This window comes from Hippocampus bargibanti, linkage group LG17 (assembly GCF_051943395.1).
Source record: "Hippocampus bargibanti isolate YZ-2025 linkage group LG17, ASM5194339v1, whole genome shotgun sequence".
NCBI classification, from domain to species: Eukaryota; Metazoa; Chordata; class Actinopteri; order Syngnathiformes; family Syngnathidae; genus Hippocampus; species Hippocampus bargibanti.
Window position 1 is genome coordinate 13,295,149 of NC_142750.1, and position 22,769 is coordinate 13,317,917.

A 22,769-nucleotide genomic window follows, 5' to 3' on the forward strand; every position below is an offset into this window, starting at 1 on the left:
CTAAAATACACTGTCTGTAAGAAAATAATCTGTTTTAAATTAAAATTTGTATTGTATTGTATTGTATTGTATTGTATTGTATTGTACTGTAAACCATCACTACAATGTGGCTTGTGACAAAAAATGAGTTTCTTATCCCTGACTAAAAGAAAACATCTTTTAACAATTTTGACAGTAAAAACAATGTCCATAAAGGCCCTCTCGTTTTCTTTTTTTGTCCGAAACAAGGAAAAAGGGCAACAAGATTCTTGTTGCAACACGCCTCGCCGTTGTGTTAGCTCATCGGGGACTCATTTGGAGACAGCCACTGCACACAAACCACAACACCAAGTCAGAGGCCAAAAGTCTGCATGGACTGACTCGAGATGACTCAATTATCAAAAGAACGTCTGTCAGTTGGAACAACAGTCTGCACGGGTGTGACAGCCCTTCGGGGACGGGCACCCCCAAGCCAGAACTTGTATACAATCTACGTGTATTCCCAACACATCAGTAATCATATACTCATCTTCCCAAAGAAACCCACTCAGGAGCGTACCGGTTATAAACGGTTCTGGTTGTCCTTGTTGGACGGGTTTGGGTCCCATAAATCCACGATCATTGAGTTTCACAAGAGCCTGTTGCCCGCCTGGGATTCGTGGCGGGAGTGATGTTGACAGATGAACCCAGTCGTAACTTTGGGACAGGTCGATGCAGATAGTCTTACTCCCACAATAAAAAAATGGTGTCATCCGTGACAGATCGTTTCAAACTTGCCCATCAAGTCAAACTCATTTTGCAATCAACCAGACAATGTCCCTTTATTTCGATTATTTTTTATTACAAAAATGAACAAAACAAGAAATTGAAAGTACTCGTTACAGCAGACCTTGGTGATTGTGCTGACATCCGTTCAAATTTAGCTTGTATTGGCACTGTCTTCATTGAACATGGTGAACTGATGACCACCTTTAGATGGACACTGTCGTCATGCCACATCACTCTTTACTAGGTTCTTTTTGAAAGTGAGACCTACATCTTTGACACTGAGTCATGGAAATTGTCACGTTTCGGTTTGCCACCAACAAGTTGCACTGTTGGGCCCTGCCTGCAGATGCGCAGGTGTTGGTCATTGTAATCAGTTGCAGTTAAAAAGGACTGCCGGCACAACCACTCAGTGTCATCTCATTGTTCATTTCACCGTGTCAGATTTGTTTCACCTTGTCATGTTTCACTCATGATTTAGTTTGCTACTTTGGACCTTTCTGTTCTGATGACTTTGTTGTTTGCGATTTAGTTTTTGTTTTAGTCATGGTTTTGTTTGATACTTTGACTTTTTTGTTTTGATGACTGATGTTTGCTTGTTTGCTCCTGTCACGTTATGCTTGTTAGCTCCTGTCACGTTATGATCGTGTTTGTCTCCATTTTAACTCATGTTCTACCCATGCTCTCGCTCATGTTTGGCTCTTGTTCTCGCGCATGTTATGGTCACTGTTAGTTTTTAGTGTAAGCCATTTTGTTTGTTCATTTTGATATTTTGCCTTTGCCATGTCTCAGTTCTGGATTGAGTTATTCTTTGTTAAAATACAATATCTCAAGTGCACCTTGGTCTTACTTGCCTGCTTTTTGGAGGCTCCACCACCACCTTACAAATTGTGACACAAACTGCTTCCAATTCAAAGCTACAGAAATGCAATGTTTTAATCAGTGTGAATGAACACTGTGCAAGTTAATAAACAAGATGAATCGTTTCGAAGGCAGAATAGAAAATGAGTATTGTATATAACTGGCAGTTTACTTCATTTTTATGTTTGAAATATAATTCAGACTGTACTTTTTTACTTTTACTTAGTTGTACTCACAACTTTACATACACTGTCATCATTCTCTGTACTATTTAAGAAACAGGTAAAATAATTACGTATTTTATTTTAATTACATTCCCTTGAAACACATTTTAGAATACCAGACTCATTAAACAAAACACATCTAATTGGAGATATTTCTGAAATGTTCCCAGGGTAAATAACCTTAAAATGGACAGAACATTAATTGAAAGAGTGGTTATTTCTACTTTTTCTACGTTTAATAGTGCTTTTACCACCACTAACCGAAGGACGCGTGTTTTATCTTTATCATAAGAGAAAACTACTTCAACTTGCATTTTTTCACTCTGAAATATCCATGTGAGGGTAGGATCACTTGAAGGACTCTTTCCACGATAAACAAGGGGCTGGTGAGCGGGGCGTAACATGGGAGGAGCGTTCACGGCCGCAATCCAAACTCTGAGCACCGAGGTTTTTTTTTTCGCTGAAGAACTGAGTGTGAACTCACTGATTCCGCGGCGGTGGCGGCCACCCGAGGAACTTTGAACGCCGAAGCTTCTAACCGAAGGAGAAATAAAACAGATTAAGCCGGGGAGGGTGCTTCCAAGCCGAGTGGACGGTTGGAAGGAAATGTGGCGGCGGACTTGGAAGCCACTTTGAGGCCGAAAAGAGGCGAAGGAAGATAAACATGCTCAGCCAGCCGCTGCTCGTCTCTCCATGGCTACCTCTCGTCGTCGCCCTCGTCGTCCTCCTCAGCCGATGTCGGACTTCACTTTGCCAGTACTCGAGCGACCAGTGCAGCTGGAAGGGAAGGTGAGCAACAACAACAACAAAAAGAAAGAAACAAAACACACACACAAACCGCACGATCATCGGATCCAGCCAATTAACGTGAGGTACTATTTTATGATCTTAAACAATTGGAACCCGCCCATTAACTTTCTATTGAAAGCTGGAGATTAAAGCTGTAAAGTCAATTGAAGTTGTCGAATGGAACACCGTGTCATTGAGTAATAAGAATTTGAGTGCCAAACACTTGTTCATGGTCTCCCGTTGTCCTAAACGTAAATTTTTGACCCATCAAGCTTTTTCAAATGTGAGCTTCGACCCTGCATTTGGCCACTTGCTCACTCACATTCTGTGTAATGGAACTTGTTTAAACAATGCTACAAATGCGACCAATGCACATATCGTGAGATGGTTATTGAACCAAATTGTGGAGACCATTCCCAGCATCTGTGCAAATGTGTGCACCCGTTTCATGATATATACTGTACATATATTTTTCCTAATTTGTTCCTTCACGACCGGAAAGCTTGAAACTCTTGTACACGACCGCGGAATTGATAGAAAACGTGTATCAGAAAACATACTAGCAACCCTGAAATTGCTCACAATCTCATTACGTTCTCATCTTTCCTGCTCAACTGTCGTTTTACGGCGATGACGTCGATATATTGAAATTCCACCATCCAATATGCGACTACAACCAACGCGGGAAGAGTCCTTAGAATGTCATTTCTTGACTGTCCATGTGTGTAAATTTTGATCAAAAAAGAATTTCATAACTGCTAATATCCAATACAAAATCTTGCACATTTTGTTGTTCAAGCCTCTGAGGAATTTTGCTGTGTCCAGCATTGATATTGCAGGGTGCTTTTGGAAGAAAATGTCAATTCGTACAGTATAGTACAGTAATCCCTCGTTTTTCGCGATTAATGGGACCACCCGCGATAGACGAATATCCGCGAAGTAGTTATATAATAATAACCCATGTGACAAGACGGGGTGGGGTGGGGGGGGGTTCGCCGGGGCCGAGAAGATGCAGTGCCAATCCACATGGTTGTCATTATTCCCCTTTTGCATTTTTTCTTTCTGAAAAAATATGTGCACTGTGTGTGTGCCTGTATTGGCATGGTGCGTTGTGGCCGAGTGAGTGACATCGGAGCGAAGGTCAACTGGTTGCATGTTTGATGTGAGATATGCACATTTGCAGCTCCTGGTGAGCTTTATTTTATATTTGTGCATTTGTCCCCTTGAATAAAATGTTTTCTGCATCACTTAAAGGACAACCGACATCACTTTTTTGTTTCCTAACTGACATCAGAAAAACGTTTTGTAGCATCTAAAATACCCAAAACACGCAGTATGATATTTTTAGTCAAATGCAAAAGACCAATAAAAACTACTTCAAATTGATCGCGAATTGGGCATTTTCAGAAAGTCCAGCCCCCAGTTTGTGACGTCACGCCAAGATGTCTTGCATTGTTAGTGAATCAAAACAATGGCTTCAGATTCGGAGAATATGCTTTCTTGTTACTCATTCAGTTATGAATATGATTCAAATAGTTCTGAAGAGGAAAGCATACATGTTTGAAATCGATTAAAGAATTTATTCCGGTCATTTTGATGCATCTGGAGAGAAATGTAGTGACAAACTCTTTAGTACTCAAAGTACCCAAAAAGGCAGAAGAGGGCGACAAAGTTCAGTGTAAATTGTCTCCTGGGACATTTTGTAAGCGAACATCAAATACACTGTAGAAGTCTTGGCGCAACACACAACGATTCACCATCGCGTTATTTATGTGTTTTCCTTCTAATTTCGCCATCACCACGGATCAACATGAAGTTTTCAGACCAAACAAAGTACTGCAAAATGCATTGAGGTGATGCAAGGTATGTCCTTTCTCGATGAGGGGCGTTCCTTCAGTGATGTAGGGTGAGGACTCGTCAGCAACTCCAAAACAAGACTTCCGGAATATTCAGAGCGAGTCATAAAACGTAAAATATAGTTATATGCGGTGGAATCTTTGTAAAATACGATCAGTAGAAGTCATTTGAAGCGATTTTACAAATTATGGACACAACTTGTCCGGAGACGTCGGTTGTCCTATCACTTAAGTGTAAATGTGTGGACACTCTCGTAAAATATATTTAAAAAATCTGCATCAAGTGAGAAGGATAACCACAAAGTTGGGTTGAGCACTCCTTCCGTCCAACATCTGCTGTAAAGTGTTTTGCACTTTCAAGGCTTGCCTGAATACTGTGGTTTCGTTTTTTTCCCCCCCGTCCCTTTAATCCTCCAGTCAGAGGGGGCATACTGTTCACCGCTTTGAGCCGTGGACCAATAATCTGGTATTCATTAGCGCCTTGTTGACTAAAATCCTTTAATTGCATGCAGAAATGATGGAAGTGGGGAAGAGGCTTGAGTTAATTAAAGGCACGCAGAGTTGCGTGTGCCTCGCTCCATGTGCTGCCTCGCTCCGTTTTCTGCTTTTTCAGAGGGAAGCCGTGTGTCAAACGGGATAGGGAGGGGAGAGGGGGTCTCATTTGCAGGAAACAGGGCGTTTATCCCACCGGTGTCCGACCGCGCGCTTGGCACTCCGCTCGGCCGCTGATGGTTTCCTGCCTTCCGGCCGCAGAATGACTGGCTGACTGACGGATGGAGATTTTTTTTTGTTGGGCTGGGGGCTTCAATTTGGCACAGGCCGGCGGTTGGGTGGACACTGGCGCTGCAAGCCGAGGTGCTGCCCGGACAGGCCTCCTCGGCTACTTTTGGCGGATTGAAAGCCCCGAGAAGTTTCCTGTGTGACCTGCATTTGCACTCTCACGCACACAGCATTCGCGGCTACTGTTGCAGTCCCTTGTCTGCCATTCATGCACTTCTGCCTCCAAAGGCAGCCTGCCAGGACTGTGCTTGACCACAGATCTACGGGGAAAAGGGGGGGGGGAGTGGTGGGCTGGCTGGCCTTCTTTCCATTGCTGCACTTTCCTCAAGGTCTTCCTCCATTTTCAACCCATGTGAACAGAGCCCCCAAAACTATGTGCTGGTCACCAGTATGCTCTATTTTGTAGGTCAGGGGTGTTTTTGCACAGGGGGCCAAATTGGGTGCGCTAAAAATGTAGGCAACAAAGGCGCTTATCAATCAAATGTATTATTTTTATTATTAACAATGACGGACGTTCTTTACATATACGAACTTAATTGGTTCCCACAAAGTGTGTGTAAGGCAAAAAGTTCGTCTGCCGAACATTTATTTCCCATAAGAAACCATTAAAAATGAGAATAATCTGTTCCCAAGTCCCCATAAAACATAATTTTCTCCTGAATATGTCTTAAAACTACACAAAATATACCTTATTTTATGTATAATAAATGTGCTATGGTATTGTAATTAAAGAAATAAACTACTGTGTAATAAAGTCGTTTTATTGACCTTTGTGATGGTCGATGTAGTTGCCTCTTGATGTTATCCGAGTGAAGTTGCCGTCCTTTCTCAGCGATAATACCCTCACACACACTGTCCCACGCGAGCTGCTTTTCGTTAATCCAAATCAACAGAAGTTTTTCAACCTCTTCTATTGCCTGAGACCGTTGCTTCGACAACACGAAAACACCATTAGCCACACGTAGCAATGGTTGACTTAGCATACTGGTACTGGGACGCTAAGTCACACAAACGCACACCTCGTTCGTGTTTTTCGATGATTTCCTTCTGTTCGACCGTAATTTTCTTTTGTGTCCCCTTTGGTTTAACACTAGCCTCTGGTGGGGTCTTTTTCGGTCCCATAAGAGCAAAAGTACTCCACACGATAACAAACCACGTATGCACTCAGAAAGAGGAGGTGTGGAAAAGTAGTCCGGCAGCCACGGTGGCGCTGTTCGTCCGTGTGGTTTGGTGTTCATCAGCCGAAAACTAGTCCGCCAGCCACCGTGGCGCTGTGTGGTTTGGTTCGTCCGCCAAAAACTAGTTTGTATGCCAAGATTATATTCTCGCGAAATTAATGTTCGTAAGGCGAAAAGTTTGGGAGCTAAAGCGTTCGCAAGCCGATGTTTCACTGTGTATGATAATTGTCCATGTTAAGCGCTTTGTTACAGCTCGCGCTGTTGTTAAAGCGCTATATAAGTCAATATTTATTGTATTCTGTACTAATTTGCCGTTCCTCATTGAGACTCTAGATGGCAGCACTTAGCACACACAGTTAACAGCGCTACTACTGCCCAATGGAATAATTTGACATTTGGGCCAGACGTTATTGCTTTGATGACATAGGCTGCAAGCCGGATGAAAATTGACCAGGGACCGCATTTGGCCCCCGGGCCGGACCTTGGACAGTATGATATAGGTCAACAGAGGTGGATTTATATGTCCCAAGTGTATTCTTCATCACCTATACTGCTTTTCCCAACGCAATGGGTTTCACAGATATTTTCATTTTTTTTAACTCATTCACTGCCTGACGATGTGCCAAAATGTGTCCACTCCAGTACCAGGGTTTTTGTCATAATCACTCATATTGCAGGACCCACTGAATATTGAGTTTTAGGACGACATAAACATTCAATGCAGCGTTAGAAACATTAGACTCTAAAAGAGTTCATTCCTAAGTTACATGGGTCTGGAGTTAACTGAGCTTGAAATGGGGACAGCTGTCCAAAATACAATACAATGCACACATATTGATTTCTATAGTGCTTCAACAACAGCTGAAGCTGTAAGAAAGTGCTAACATGGACAAAAGGCAAATGATAACCCCTCTTGAAAGGGAAAAACATTGCTCGATGTCTGACCAGCGCTTTATCGGCCCCAAACAACAAAAAACAAATCCCAAACAAATTCGAGAATGGGGCTCCATGTCACAGTTTTCAATTCGCAATCAATTCGGGAATGGCAGCAAAGGAGTACAGTTTGACCTGTGTAAAATTGCGCAAATGGATTTTCCCATGCGGTGTTAAAAAAAAAAAAAAAAAACATTCCACCTGTTGCTTATCCCATCTCTTTACTCATAAATAGTACTTGATGACATCTAGTAAGTTTATGTTGTTCTTATTTTTTAAAACTGATCCGCTGACGCCTGCGCACGCCTCTCCACGTTGTCCTGCAGCGGACTGACTCACGAGGGGCACACGCGTGATGTGGAGCAGGTGTACCTGCGCTGCGCCCAAGGATCCCTGCAGTGGTTGTACCCCACGGGCGCCATCATCGTCAACCTGCGGCCCAACGTCGCCTCCCCCGCCGCCGCCCGCCTCTCCGTCTGCATCAAGCCCGCCGCCGACTCCAGCGGAAGCAACATCTACCTGGACCGGAACGGCCGTCTGCGTTTGCTGCTGCGCGAGGAAGACCGGACTTCCAAGGTGCGCTGCTTCGGCATCCTGGAGGGGGCGCTCTACGTGGAGGCCGTCCCCCGCGTTGACATCAGCCGCCGCATCACCGCCTTCCAGTACGAGCTCGTTGCCGACGGGCTGGCAGCCGACGGCGCCTTGCTTGGGGGTGAGTGCGCATTTCCTAGTCAAAGTCCGCCAGATTCTACTTCGAGATAACTTGTCCATCCTACAACTATTGACGTGGAAAGAAATGGAAAAATGGGAACTTTTTAAGTCAACCCAAATACAGTAATGTCTCGTTGTATCGATATTCTCGGGAGTCGGAAAAAAATATCGATATAACCGGGACTATCGATATATCCGACCCTGCGCGCATGTGATTTTCTCCTTGCGTTCATAGAAATAGTATCGTAATAAGCGGTACTATCGATATAACGAGACTTTACTGTACTTTTTTTGATGAGGGTCTTGAGAATATTGCTCAAAATCGAACTCATTGTGTTGTACCTAATATTGTGGCCAATGAGTTTGATGTCAGGTGGACTTTGTATTTTTCAATGTGCGTGACTGAGCGTGCGTACGCCTTAACGTAACTGAGATTGTGTTTGTGCACGCTCGTGTGTGTCTGAGAATTTTCAAACACACACACAAGAGCATCTATAATACATTCAAGCACACAACAAACACAATGTGGATGAAACTTCTTGAGAGGGGGGGGGGGAGAGGGCGAGAGGGAGGGGGAAGAGAGGGGGATAGAGTGGGGAGAAGAAAGAGCAAAGGAGAGGTGGAGAGAGGGGGAGTTGGGGAAAGAGAGACAGAGAGAGAGGAGAGGGGGAAAGAGAGAGTGGAGAGAGGAAGATAGAGAGTGGGGTGGGGGAGAGGTAGAGAGAGCAAGAGAGAGAGAGCGTGGGGAGAGAGAAAGGGGGGAGAGAGAGAGGGAAAGAGTGAGGGAGAGAGAAAGAGCGGGAGAGAGAGTCGGGGAATGAGATTGAGTGGAGAGAGGAAGATAGAGTGGGGTGGGGGAGAGCGAGAGAGAGTGGGGAGAGAGAAAGGGAGGGAGGGAGTGGGGTGGGGGAGAGGTAGAGGGAGAAAGAGAGAGTGGAGAGGGGGGGATAAAGAGAGAGCAAGAGAGGGAGTGAGATAGAGAGAGAGAGAGAGAGAGCAGAGAGAGAGAGAGAAAGAGAGAGTTGGGAGAGGGGGTCAGAGCGAGAGGGACAGAGAGCAGGGGGGAGAGAGAAAGAGAGAGGAGGGCAGAGTGAGCGAGATGGAGCAAGAGAGAGTGGGGAGAGGGAGGGAGAGAGCAGGGGAGACAGGGGAGAGACGGAGAGAGCCAGTGGGGGGGAGTGGGGAGAGAGAGTGGCGAGCGAGAGACGGGGGGGGGGGGGTGAGAGGGCGATCGGGAGGGGAAGAGGGCAAGAGAGAGATTCTGTGACTGAGATTGCGCGTGACTTGAGACTCAGACTGTGTGTGGGTGAGAGCGACTGTTATTTAGTATGTTTGTGTTAGCTTGACTGAAAGCCGTCATTGTGTGCGCCCGACGATGAGACTGTTATTGTATCGCTGACACATAAAAAAGAGAGCAACAAACGGCAAAGTGTTCTTCCATGAAACCATCAAAGTCTCCACCTGTGTTTTGGCGTCTGTCGGGCATCACGTATCCTCATCCCGCCTCGTTACGGACGCTGTGATGTGGCCGACCGCCTCCGACGGTTTTGGCATGCTTCACAAAGCCGCCGTTCTTGCGTAGGCCGGCGGCGGATGAACGATGAACGTTTTTATGACCTCATCGTCGGCATGACTTTTTCAAGTGATTTCCGGTTCAATCGTCGCGATTGGCGACGGACTCCGTCCGGGTCCAGATGTTTGGGTATGTTCCCCTCGTCTTTGAAGTGGTCTTTGTCAGATGTGACCCGGGCAAGATGCTGACTCGGTTCTCGCTTTCATTCCTGTGGTCGGTCTGTACACAAGCAAACGTGCCTCAGCTCAGCTTTTGAACGGAAGGGAAAAATACAAAACACGAGAGACTTTCTTTTTCAAAACACATTTTTTTGGGATCCGCATCAGACGCTCAAAACAACAACTTTTCACCCTCCAGCTGCTCTTGAGCGCTTCTCTTTGAACCTTTATGAACGTAAACTTGTGGTGTGGTGCCACACAATTCCACCGAACAAAACTGGGGGCCTGCTTGGAATTGAGACTGTCGGTGTTTCCATCCTACAATTATTCGCCATAGTACAGTGATAGCCTGGCTTACGAACGCTTTAGCTTTTTTGCCTTACATTATTTGCCTTATGAACATTAAAGGACAACAGATGTCACTTTTTTGTTTTTTAACTGACACCAGAAAAACGTTTTATAGCCTCTAAAATACACAAAACACCTGGTATGATATTTTTAGTCACATGCAAAACACTAATAAAAATGACTTAAAGTGTCCAAAATCTGCAAAAAATTGAGCTGCGAATTGGGCATTTTCAGAAAGTCCCGCCCCCATTTCGTGACGTCACGCCAAGAAGTCTTGCATTGCTAGTGAATCAAAACCATGGCTTCAGATTCGGAGAATATGCTTTCTTGTTACACATCCAGTGAAGAATATTATTCAAATAGTTCTGAAGAGGAAAGCATACATGTTTGCAATCCATTAAAGAATTTATTCCGGTCATTTTGATGCATCTGGAGAGAAATGTAGTGACAAACTCTGTAAACTCAAAGTACCCAAAAAAGGCAGAAGAGGGCGACAAAGCTCCGTGTAAATTGTCTCCTGGGACGTTTTGTAGGCGAACATCAAATACACTGTAGAAGTCTTGGCGCAATTTGTGCCATTTTGAGGCAACATTGGGGAAAATCTCTCACCCAAAAAAAGAGGCACAAAATGGCGATTTCTGTGGCCACCTCCGTTTCCACAGGCTGATAAATTCCTTATATGGCGCTTGGACGCCCTCTTCTGGCCTTCTGGCGGCTTTTGGGTGCAACACGAGGTCCCCAGACCAAACAAGTACAGCAAAATACATTGACATGATGGAAGGACCGCTACAATGCGTCTTTTTTACGGTAAAGGGCGGTCCTTTAGTGATGTCCCGTACGGACTCGTCACCAACTCAAAAACAAGACTTCCGGAATATTCAGCGCAAGTCTTAAAACGTAAAATATAGCTATATGCGGTCGAATGTTGTTAAAATATGCTCAGAAGAAGTCATTTGAAGCCATTTTACAAATTATGGACACAACTTGTCCGAGAAGTTGGTTGTCCTTTAAATTCGTGAGAATATAATCTTGGCATACAGACTAAACCACACAGCGCCACGGTGACTGGCGGACTAGTTTTCAGCGAATGAACACCAAACCACACGGTCAAACAGCCACCGTGGCGGTGGCTGGCGGACTACTTTTCCACACCCTCTTTGATTGCAGACGTGGTTTGTTATCGAGTGGAGTACTTTTGCTATTATGGGACCAAAAAAGACCCCACCACAGGTTAGTGTTAAGCCGAAGAAGACACAAAAGAAAATTACGGTTGAGCAGAAGAAGGAAATCATGGAAAAACACGAACAAGGTGTGCATTTGTGTGACTTAGTGTATATGCTAAAGCGACCGTGGCTAAGGGTATTTCTGTGTTGGCTAAGCAACGGTCTCAGGCAATAGAAGAGGTTGAACACCTTCTGTGTTGATTTGGATTAACGAAAAGCAGCTAGCAGGGGACATTGTGAGTGAGGGTATTATTGCTGAGAAAGCACGGCAACTTCACTCATCAAGAGGCAACTACGTCAACTACCATCACAAAGGTAAATAAAACATTATTATACAGAACAGTTTATTTCATTACAATACAATAGGACATAAGTTATACATAAAATAAGGTATATTTTGTGTAGTTATAAGGCTTATTTAGTAGAAAATTGTTTTATGGGGACCTGGGAAAGGATTATTCTCATTTTTAATGGTTTCTTATGGCAAAATAAAGGTTTGGCAGTGTTGCGGTAATTTGCTATACGAACATCTTGAAACATCTTTTTGCATTGTTTTGTTTTTCTTGGACTTCCTGGCGATCACTTTTATCCCGTCAGGCAGACTAACTTTTTGCCTTACACACACTTTCTGGGAACCAATTGAGTTCGTAAGCTGAGGTATCACTATACCACAAAATAAATGTCACTACTCAGTCCGCACGATTTTGTAACATGCGATATAAGGGAACAATCCATCCAATAATTGACAACCATTGAAATGAATTTGAAAAACATTCGACCCTCCAAAAACCCTGATAAACAAAACATATATTTTTCAAAGAAAACAAAATCTACAGATATTCTCAGGAGTCGGAAAAAATAGCGATATAACCGGACTATCGATATATCCGATCCTACGCCGAAATTGTAGTGAAGTGAAAAATAAACTTATGCATTAAATAAAAATGCCTTTACCTAATTTCCTTCCTAAAATTCCACCAATGCAAAATCTTCACGTTGTTCTATACACACGAGAGAAACCACGACGCCAGCATGTACAAACTGTATGAAAAACAGTGATTATTGCAAGCGATAAAGATATCTGAATACAACACAATTAAATACATGTATGTAAAATGAAAACTGCAACGTTTACATTACTTACGTTGATGAAGTATTCTGCGGCACGTCGAACTATTTCTCAATGAAGCATTTGCTTGTTGTCCTCCAAAGCCACGATTGCCTTGTACGTTGTTCGGATATCACAATTCTTACATTTCCCCATGGTTGAAATTGGTGTTGAAGAACAGTACTGTATATAAGAAGACTAAAGTATTGTGCCGTTCTGTGTTTGTTGTGCATGCTTGGGGGCTGGTGCTTGGGAGGATCCGACAACGGGGTTCGCGAGAGTACCTGAATAGAATGACTGTGTGTGAGTTGTGGCTTAACAACAGCTCGTATTTGTATCTGATAACTGCGACGTTTTTTTAATTAAAAAGACCGACCCGCTATACCAGTGACTGTGCGCATCATTTGCCACGCTGAGGGGAATTACAGTATGTTTCAGATGCTATTGCAGCAGTAATGAAAGATGTGAGCTCTGCTTCGCCGTTTTTCTTGTGCTCGAGGATGACATTTCAAAACACGGAAGCTGGTCACGTGACTGGGGGATTTTTAATATGGCATGTAATTTTCTCCTTTTTTAATGACTCCAGGTATTTCTTTTATAAAATTCAACCAATGCAAAATCCTCACGCTTCAGCAGACAAAACCATAAACATTGTTGCAAAAAGCGATTGCATTCATATACAATTTAAAACAGATTCTTTACTTACAGACAGTGTATTGTAGGTGTTTCAAATACCTGACGTTGCCTCTAACGAAGGCGGAAGTAGACGCCGAAACATGTCAGGTATTTGAAACACCTACAATACACTGTCTGTAAGTAAAGAATCTGTTTTCAATTAGATATCTAGGAGACAGGATGAACTTAATACAATGATGCATTCATATACAGTACGTACATACACTGCAACGTTTACATCTTATGATGCAATACGTACTTTAAAAAAAATCTTCCATCTTCTTCTGCTTCCCTTTTTCACCTTTTAACACAAACGATTCAATCTTGTTTAACAGCCTGATGCATTTTCTCTGGACTCTAAGTAAGATCATAATTCCATAACACTTTGCAACGCTTGTATTTTTGTTGGAATAGGTGTGCATTCAGTTGGTTCTTCATACTCATCATCCTTGTCAATCTGAGAATCTTCTGGGGCATATTTGGATTTAATTTCTGCTGTGATATCTGCATCTGACGAGATTCGGAATGAAAATGGCGTCTGCTACACTGTGCAAAAAACTGGAAGCTGGTCACGTGACCAACGGTGGGACCGATATAGATTTTGATAATGGTAGTACTGTATAGAAATCCCTAAGCAAATATCGATTCAGGTTAAGTTTCTTTTGTATCGATATAAACAGAACAAAATGGCCGGCGGGAGATGAAAAAGGGCACTGTAGTAACCGGATTATCATAATAACCATGTATCGTACTAAACGGAACTAATTATACATAAAAAGACTAGAAATTTGCCGGGAAATGAAAATATTATCGTTATAAGCAGTACTATCAGTATAACCGATATCGATATAACGAGACTTCACTGTATTTATAAAAATGACCAAAGGCCTTTTGAAATCTTCAAATATGGAACACCACGGGTGCTGAATTACCTTTATTTTGACATGGCGAGTGTTTCACGTGGTGGTGCTTCACTGCACACCAACAGACAAAAGTCAAAATGTTCCTGCATAGGTTCATTATGAAGCCTTGTGCCAGGTAATGGAAGACATTGAGATGTTCCACATCGAAATCATGCAACAAGTTGATGGTTCACCCCAAAATCCATTTAATAATTTACCACTGTACACCTGATGATGTCTCCCACTTAACGAATGTACCGCAGGACCTTCTTTAGCAATTTCTGCTCTAAAACCCCTGTGCAAATAGTGGCGGTGTTCCACAAGGCTCTTGACTAGGTCCAAATGGTTTTACGTAAGAGTCATTGTGTCACAAAGTCCTGACATTATCGAAGAAAAACAGCTTCAATACATTACAGTTGGTGTCTTCCCCGCCCCCTCCCCCGGGCCGAGTATCCATTCTCGGAATTAGTGTGTGTCTTCAGTCCTTTAGCCATTTTGTGTTTTGCCTTGCTGTAAAAAGCCAGACTGGTAGTCAAATGCCAGAAGGGTTCAACCTCTTTAATTGGGGCTGTTTTATTTGATTGCCTCCCCAGATTTAGCAAATGGGCCAATTATTGTACTTGACTGCTTTTTATGCTTTTAACTGCATTGCTATTTGGGTGTGGCACGTAGACATCAGGACTTGAGAAAAAATCGGGGGACAGGTTGCTTGTTGATTTTTCCGTTATTGACCTGTTTTGGTATTTAGGAAATATTATTGATGAAATTGTGAAATTAACTTGACCTTTTTTTCCTTCTGTTGTAGCACCCTGTCAGCCGTGCAGTGACGCTGAGGTTCTTCTGGCAGCCTGCACCAAAGACTTTGGTCAGTCCAAGTCTAACCACAACAGTCGTTTACAGTTAAATGATGAAAATGTGTAACTGTTTGTTTGTGTGTGTGTGTGTGTCTGTGTGTGTTTGGATTGTTCAGTGGCTCGTGGAGTCATTAGGGCAGTGGAGGAGGAGGCGGAGGAGGATCGCTGGTCCGTCAGGGTGGACATCAGCCGCCTGCACAGACAAAAGACTCAGGTGTTTGTTCTCGGGGGTCCGAAGGCACGGCGTTGGTCGGGGCGCATCATGATGCCGCTTCGCTGCGCCATTAAACCTGGTGAGGGAGACTTCCTCTTCACTGGGACGCTGCGCTTTGGTGAGGCCTGGATGGGGTGCGCGCCGCGCTACAAGGACTTCTTGCGCCTCTACAAAGAAGCGGAGAGACTGCAAACCAATCCCTGTCACTTGGACACGGACTGAGTGAGCTTGCACCCAATTTGGGAATTTATTTGAGACTGACAGGTGGTCGCCGGGCCCTCTTTTGGATGAAATGTAGCAGACGTGCTCCTGGTGTACAAAATGTGAATGAAAAACAAGTGTATATTTGGCAGCAAAGCATGCTTTATGAAAAGCGTGATGTATAAAAGTTATTTCTTATCACAGAAATAGAGTAAGTCAAAAGCTTATTTTTTTATTTTGTTTACAAAATGCCTAAATGTGAAAAAAAAATGTTTCTGCCCTGGTGAATAAAATTTTTAGGCCGGAAAAAAAACCGACCATGTATAGTAAGCTGTTTTTAGCCCCAAAAAATGACCGTGTATCGTCGGGCGTTTTAGCCAGAAAAAAACGACCATGTATATTCAGGTGTTTTTTGCCCGAAAAAAGGACCATTTATAATGAGGTATTTTTAGTTGAAAAAAACGACTATGTATGGTGAGGCGTTTTTTTGCCCGAAAAAAAGGACCATGTATATGGTAAGGTGTTTTTTGCCGAAAAAAAAAACCCAAGTAAATTGCAGATAGCAAGTGTGGAAGCTTATGAGCCGTGTGCAGGCTAACTAGCAGTAACTTCGCCTCTGGACCAGCAAATTGAGTTTCATTCCGATCGTTTGCCTGGATTTTTACCAATCACGAGGAACGGAAAACCATTCATGTTAACGGTGAGTACTATCACAAAGTTATTTTAAATAATACATTCTGATATTTCGTTGAAAAGTGGCCGCGCGCGCGTGTGTGTGTGTGCGTGCGCACGCGAGCGTTTGAATGTGCGCGCGCGTGCGTATGCCTCTCACTGAAAAACATTTCTAAATATTTTACTTTTATGGCTCTCTTAGTAAAAAGATTCCCGACCAGTGTATTAAGGCGTTTTTAGCCCGAAAAAAACGACCATGTATAGTAAGCCGTTTTTAGCCGGAAAAAAACAACTGCAGCGTTTCTGACTTTAATAATACACACACGTACACACACTCACACACATCCATAAATCCCAGCATTCTTTGGGCACTAGACCGGGGACATCCTGAATTGGTTGCCAGTCAGGGTGTTTTTAGCTTGAAAAATTCGACCATGGAAACCGAAGACCTGGAGAAAACCTATGCAGGCATGGGAGAGCACGCAAACTCTACACAAGAAGGCTGGAACTGGAATCGTACCCGGTACACTTCAAGCAGTCAGTTAGCATGAATAGTGACACAAACGGCTAATTGATGGCTAACATCCTCATGCTAGCACACAACGACGTTGAGGCCGTTCTGTTTCGTGGTCTTCCGCCGGCTTCTGCGAGCGCAGCCCACCCACGTGTCGAGGATACCCTGAAAGGCGACATTGTTCCCGGAATGGCCGAAGGCACTCGCTCCGTCCTGTGACTGCCCCAACGCTGCCCAAACTGGGGTTGGTGTGCTCAAATTTCTCTTGATTAGATTTTTTTTTTAATCTGTCGTCCCACTTGGATGGAGCGACAAACCCTGCCTCCCTCTCGGTGTCCGCATTCCAGCCGACACCAGTCATCTTGGAATGGCGCACTGCGAAAGGCAAACAACGTCGCTATCGCAACCACCCTGCGCTGCATGTTTTGCTAACCAGTCGTCACTGTGCCACTCAAAGGCATTATATTGCATATCCATCCCTCCATTTTCTAATCCGCTTATCCCCAAGATTGTCACTGGTGTTTAATCAGCCTGCAATGCACGTACAAAACGAAATACAAACACTCCCCACCTTACGAACGGGATATGTTCCGAGTGGTTGTTCCTAAGGTGAATTTGTTCATAAGTTGCTTCAGTGCGATATTTTGTATGGAATGTATGTTTAAGTCAAACACTAAATGGGGAAGTATGTAACACAAACGCTCTAACAGTCGTACAATAAACCTACTGTAGTACGACCTCATACTGTATATCCTTGGGTCTTCAGTAACCATTACTTTTTGTTATGCATTGCGTCCTCCTGGAGCATCAACTGAAAAGAGGGATTTCCTCCCCGCCCACATACTCTAAGCAGCCAATCGTAAGCGAGCTTGATGGATCGGGGCCTGAACTCATTGACAACACTTCAGCATAGCCGGGCGCTGATTGGTCAGCCTTGGTGTCCGTCACGTCAACATCCAGCGCTTGAAACCTCTAATGTGTCTGTGTGAGTGCATGTGCATGAAGCACAGGCAAGCGAGCTCGGCCAGAAAAAGGTGCACAATACAAAATCTAACTTCCAGCATCTTCGTCCAAACATTTTTCGACATCCTGTACCCGCAAAAATGTTCATATGTACCATTATTCGTAAATCGAATGTTTGTAAGTTGGGGAACGTCTGTAAAATATTGGTGTACTACTTCTGTTGTGATAGTAAATGATTTTTGAAGAAAAACGAGCAAAAATGGGGGGTTCAAAAAACTTCATTTTACAGTTATTTCACAGATGCCTACTTTCTGACGTAATTGGTGAAATAATATTAAACATAAATGCAAATGAGAAAATGTTGTTTTACAAAATACTATTAAAACATACAGTGAGACCTCAAATTACGAACTTAATTGGTTCCCAGACAGAGTGTGTAAGGCAAAAAGTGTGTATCTCAAAAAAAAATTCCCATAGGAAACCATTAAAATGGAAATAATCCGTTCCCGGGTTTCCATAAAATATACTTTTCAACTAAATAAGCCTTAAAACTACACACAACATACCTTATTCTATGTATAATAAATGTGCTATTGTATTGTAATGAAAGAAATACACTTCATTGTATCATAAAGTCACTTTATTTACATTTGTGATGGTCATTTATGGCTTGATGGAATGGCATTGGAGGTCGAAGGTCAAAGGGAATTGCTGTTTGGAAAGAGAGGCGCATTACATGAGGACTGTAATTAAAGAAATAAACTGTGCTGTAAAATAAAGTTTTATTTACCTTTTTGATGGTCGTTGATAGCTTATGGAAGGAGAGTGACCTTCCATAAGGACTGTTGGTAACTTAACCCCTGGTACTGTTCGGTCGTGTGCTTCCGCCGAAGATCACTCCGCCAGCCATGGTGGGTGTGTATTATGAAAATAGTGTTTATTATAAGGTTTAATTTTCATAAATTTGACGTTTGTAAGACAAAAAGTTTGTAAGTTGAGGTGTTTGTAAGTTGAGGTCTCACTGTACTTCTATTTTCATAGATTTTCTTCCAAAGATTTTTTGGGCTTGACTGGATGCAGTAAATTGAGTCCATTTCAATTGGCAGGCAGGTTTGGTATTGCTTAATTTGTTGTTGTTTGTTAAATATTGCCGTGCGAGTGCTTGGCGACCAGTCTGGGGTGAACCCAGCTTATCACCCAAAACTCAACAGGCTGCATCAAGTTTTGGACTTACCGGGTGAGGTCATGTCTTGCCCCCCCAGAGCCACTCGGAGCTTCTCTCGTCCTGCAATCAAGCAAAAAAAAGAACCGTTTGGATGACTCCAAAAGCAGCCAGGACCCCCCCCCCACCCCACCAACACACACACACACACACACACACAATGAGGGGACACCGCTGGCTAATTTTTTAGGCTTCTTTGGGAAGTGCTGGAATTTCAGGAATGTCTTCACACGCGCGGCGTGTGTACGCACATGTGTGTGCGTGTGTGTGGCCATAGTCAGCGCGTGGCATTCACCACCCAACACACACAATTTTGGGGTGTTAAATCCACCTGCCATGCATGTTTTTTGAATGTGGGAGGAAACCGGAGTACCCTGAGAAACCCCACGCAGGCCTGGGGAGAACATGCAAACTCCACACAGGGAGGCCAGAGCGGGAATTTAACTCATTCACTGCCATTCACGAATTTGTTTGGGAATTGAAAATATGACATAGAGCGCCATTGGCAAATTTGTTTAGGTTTTGTTTTTACATGCTTGGGTGCCGATAAAGCGCTGGCCGTGGCCTCTGTAAATGTTTTTTTTTCCACAAAGGGGCAGCATTTCCCTTTTTTTCCATGTTAGCGCTTTGTTCCAGCTTCAGCTGTTGTTAAAGCGGTATATAAACCAATATGTATTGTATTGTATTGTATTGTATTTTGGACAGTAGCCCCTATTTCAAGCTCAGGTAACTCCAGACCCATATAATTTAGGAATTAACTCATTTTTTTCTGATGAAAGAAGAGAGTCTAAGGTTTCTTTACACTACATTGAATGTTTATGTTGTCCTAAAACTCAATATTCTGTGGGTCCTGGAATTCAAGTGACAATGACAAAAACCCTGGCACTGGAGTGGACACATTTTTGCACATCTGGCAGTGAATGAGTTAACGCACGACCTTTGCACTATTGGCATTAGGTTGGGCCAGGTTGAAAAGTGTGTTGATATGAATTTTTGACCATTCTTCCAACTGCCTGGCTCTCAGGTTTAGGTCTGGTTTCAGGCATTTGGATGGCCGGGCCAATAATGTTGCTCATAAAGTTGCATTTTATATGAATCAATTCAACGAATTGTCTTGATGCTTTATTTTACACAATCATGTGAAAATCAATGAATATATTTGTTTGTACAATTTGCTTTCATCAAATTTTATTCCAAGGACAAAATGTCATCCATTTCTCGGGTCCTTGAGTCTTTCCGTCCATTTTCTGAAGATATTTTTCAGGATAGGAACACGTGGCTTTGCTTGACCTTGCAAATGGCGATTGTTCCCGTCGCAAAACAAGCCCGACAACAGCATCTTTGTGTTTGTTTGAGCACACTGACTAAACGAGAGCAACCAGTCTCGCGCTCCGTCCAACTGAAATTCTCCACGAGCGAAAATATGTGCCAATGACACATCCTTGACTTCTGTACACACTACGAAACGCATGACCTCACACTACTACAGTATGTCTCACTTGATCTTGTTGTACTTGTGCAACACGATTTTTATTTTCTTTTTGTAAACATGCTTTGGAACCGGAAGCTTCTTCACCATTTTTTGCTCATAATAACGTACCACATTTTTTCTATGTCCCATTAAAATAAACAAAGAGTGTGCCTCATCTTCTGATCGAAAGATTTGATTGATTGAAAAGCAAGGGGATAAGGACGGTGGGTGGGGGGGGCGTTGAAATTAGTCTTTTATTTCCTTGTTTTTGAAATCCTGTATCTGCACTTCAACTGAAGTATCAAGTGTGAATCCCTTTGGGACCTCTTGTTAATCCTCTACTGGGTGTGGTCATGTGATCCCTTTGTGTTGTGCTGTTTTTTTAGGTCAACATGTGACCATCAGGTTTCAAAGGCAATGCCGATGCTCAGATGCGCTCAGCCCCCTCTCACGCATATTCTTTTATTTCTGGAGTGTTTTGGACGATTTTCATTTCTGATCGTTAGTGCAGAAAACGAACGAAGCAACAAACTGATAATTATTTTTGTTTTATTTTGTATAATTCGGGCATCCTGGAATTGCTGTGTTTATTGTTATTTGTCCGACGAATGGATGGCATTTTTAATGTTTTTTTGCTTTGTGATCGTGAGGCTAATACGAAGTCAAATGATCTCATCTTAGTCACGGCTAACGCATGATTGTCAGTAATTTAATAAACGCCGCGTAAGTGGCACGGCGGACTTCTCGTGATTTAATTACAATGATGTCATTGCCATTCATTTCAATGGCCGAGCTTTCTACACGCTGCTGACGAAGAACGTCAATGTGGATGAGAGAGGAATGGCAAGTGGTTGGCACTTCCGCTTCAGGGGAATTAAGGACGGGATATAGACCGCTGGGATTGGCTCAAGCACCCCCCGCGACCCTAATAAGGAATAAGCAGTACGGAAAATTGATGGATGGATATTAAATTTCACCTCAGGCATTCTACGTTGAATTTTGAATTCTCTATTCGTGGTTGGTATTCTTTGATTTGTTCAAAGATGTGAATGTGAGCTTGACGTTTGTTAAATGATGCCATTCGATTGGTTGGCGACCAGTCTATAGTGTACCCTGTTTATCACAGAAAACATCTACAGGCTGCATCTTGAAGTTTATCCTCAACATGCGGCCCGCCTGTTGGGGGATGAAAAGTCATTTTATGGACACATGCTGCCCCCTGCCTGAAAAAAAAGTAATGGATTTAATTTCAGGAAATTAATGTCACGGCAGCACGGTGAGTAATAAGCACGGCCCCAGAAGTCGTGGTTTCGATACCTGTCTCAGCTCTCCCGTGTGTGCAGTTTGCAAATAACATTGTTAAGAAAAACACTTTTTGACGACATTGTCGCCAAGCCTATGTGTGCAATTTTTTTGGTATTCGCTTGCCTTCAAGGACAACAGACGCCTCCGGACAAGTTGTGTCCATAATTTGTAAAATCACTTCAAATGACTTCTACTGAGTGTATTTTACAAAGATTCTATAGATAGCTATAGCTATATTTTACGTTTTAAGACTCGCGCTGAATATTGAGGAAGTCGTGTTTTTGAGTTAGTGACGATGCCGACCGTGACATCACGACGGGAACGCCCCTGACCGAGAAAGCGACACACAATGCATTTTGGGTACTTTCTTTGGTCTGAACACTTCTTGTTGATCTGTGTTGATGGCGAAATTAGAAGGAAAACACATAAATACCGCGATGGTGAATCGTTGTGTGTTGCACCAAGACTACTATTTGATACGAGCTGACACAAATTCCCAGCAGACAGATCAGCCCATTTCCAACGCAGCTTGGGCGCCATCTTGTGCATTTTCTAGGAGCTACATTGGAGTCCAGATGCCTCAAAATCACACGGAAGGACTTCTTTAATCGATTACAAACATGTATGCTTTCCTCTTCAGGACTATTTGAATCATATTCATAACTGGATGAGTAACAAGAAAGCATCTCCGAATCTGAAGCCATTGTTTTGATTCTCGAGCACCTTCTTGGGACCTTCTGAAACGGAAACTTTCTGATGTCATTTTGAAGTAGTTTTGGGACACTTGAAGTCATTTTATTGGTGTTATTCATTTGACTAAAAATATCAGCATGCGTGTTTTGGGTATTTTAGGTGCTATACAACGTTTTTTCTGATGTCAGTTAGGAAACAAAAAAATTGTGTCGGTTGTCCTTTAAGTTTTAGTGAAATGTTTCAGTTAATTTAGGTTTTCCTTCAAACTAAATTGAATATAAAGCGTGTTTTGTGTTTACAGCAAAATAATTACTGCTGTTCTCATTCATCATTATTTGTGTTCGGTACCATATTTTAAATAATTAAAATATTGAAGACACAGATTGAAGCCCCTTAAAACAATCTAAATACTTTTAAATTCGCAAAGTACTGTACATACCTGGAAATTTGACAACGGAGAAGGGACACGCAAAGATTCTTGGGAAATGTCCGGCGTCCTCTTTTTTCTTCTTCTATGGTGTGACCCGTGATCAAAATAATGTCGCCAACTTTGTCGTGATGTGACTAATCGGCACTTTACACCATTTGACCGTTCTC

The 22,769-nt window shown here is 42.9% G+C and overlaps 1 protein-coding gene and 1 long non-coding RNA gene across 2 annotated transcripts; one reads left to right on the top strand and one right to left on the bottom strand.

The window, feature by feature from the left end:
* The first annotated feature begins 2,273 nt into the window (after positions 1–2,273).
* Positions 2,274–15,667, top strand: metrnla (meteorin like, glial cell differentiation regulator a). The gene is made up of 4 exons (XM_089018234.1): positions 2,274–2,618; positions 7,692–8,077; positions 14,869–14,928; positions 15,034–15,667. Exons 1-4 carry the CDS (start codon positions 2,494–2,496, stop codon positions 15,351–15,353), a joined length of 891 nt encoding a protein of 296 aa, XP_088874360.1. The 5' UTR covers positions 2,274–2,493; the 3' UTR covers positions 15,354–15,667.
* LOC148885858 (uncharacterized) lies at positions 14,990–22,766 on the bottom strand. The gene is made up of 3 exons (XR_016118008.1): positions 22,612–22,766; positions 18,716–18,766; positions 14,990–15,110 (listed from the first exon to the last, which is right to left on the bottom strand). It is a non-coding gene; the product is annotated as an uncharacterized LOC148885858 (long non-coding RNA).
* Positions 22,767–22,769: the final 3 nt, after the last annotated feature.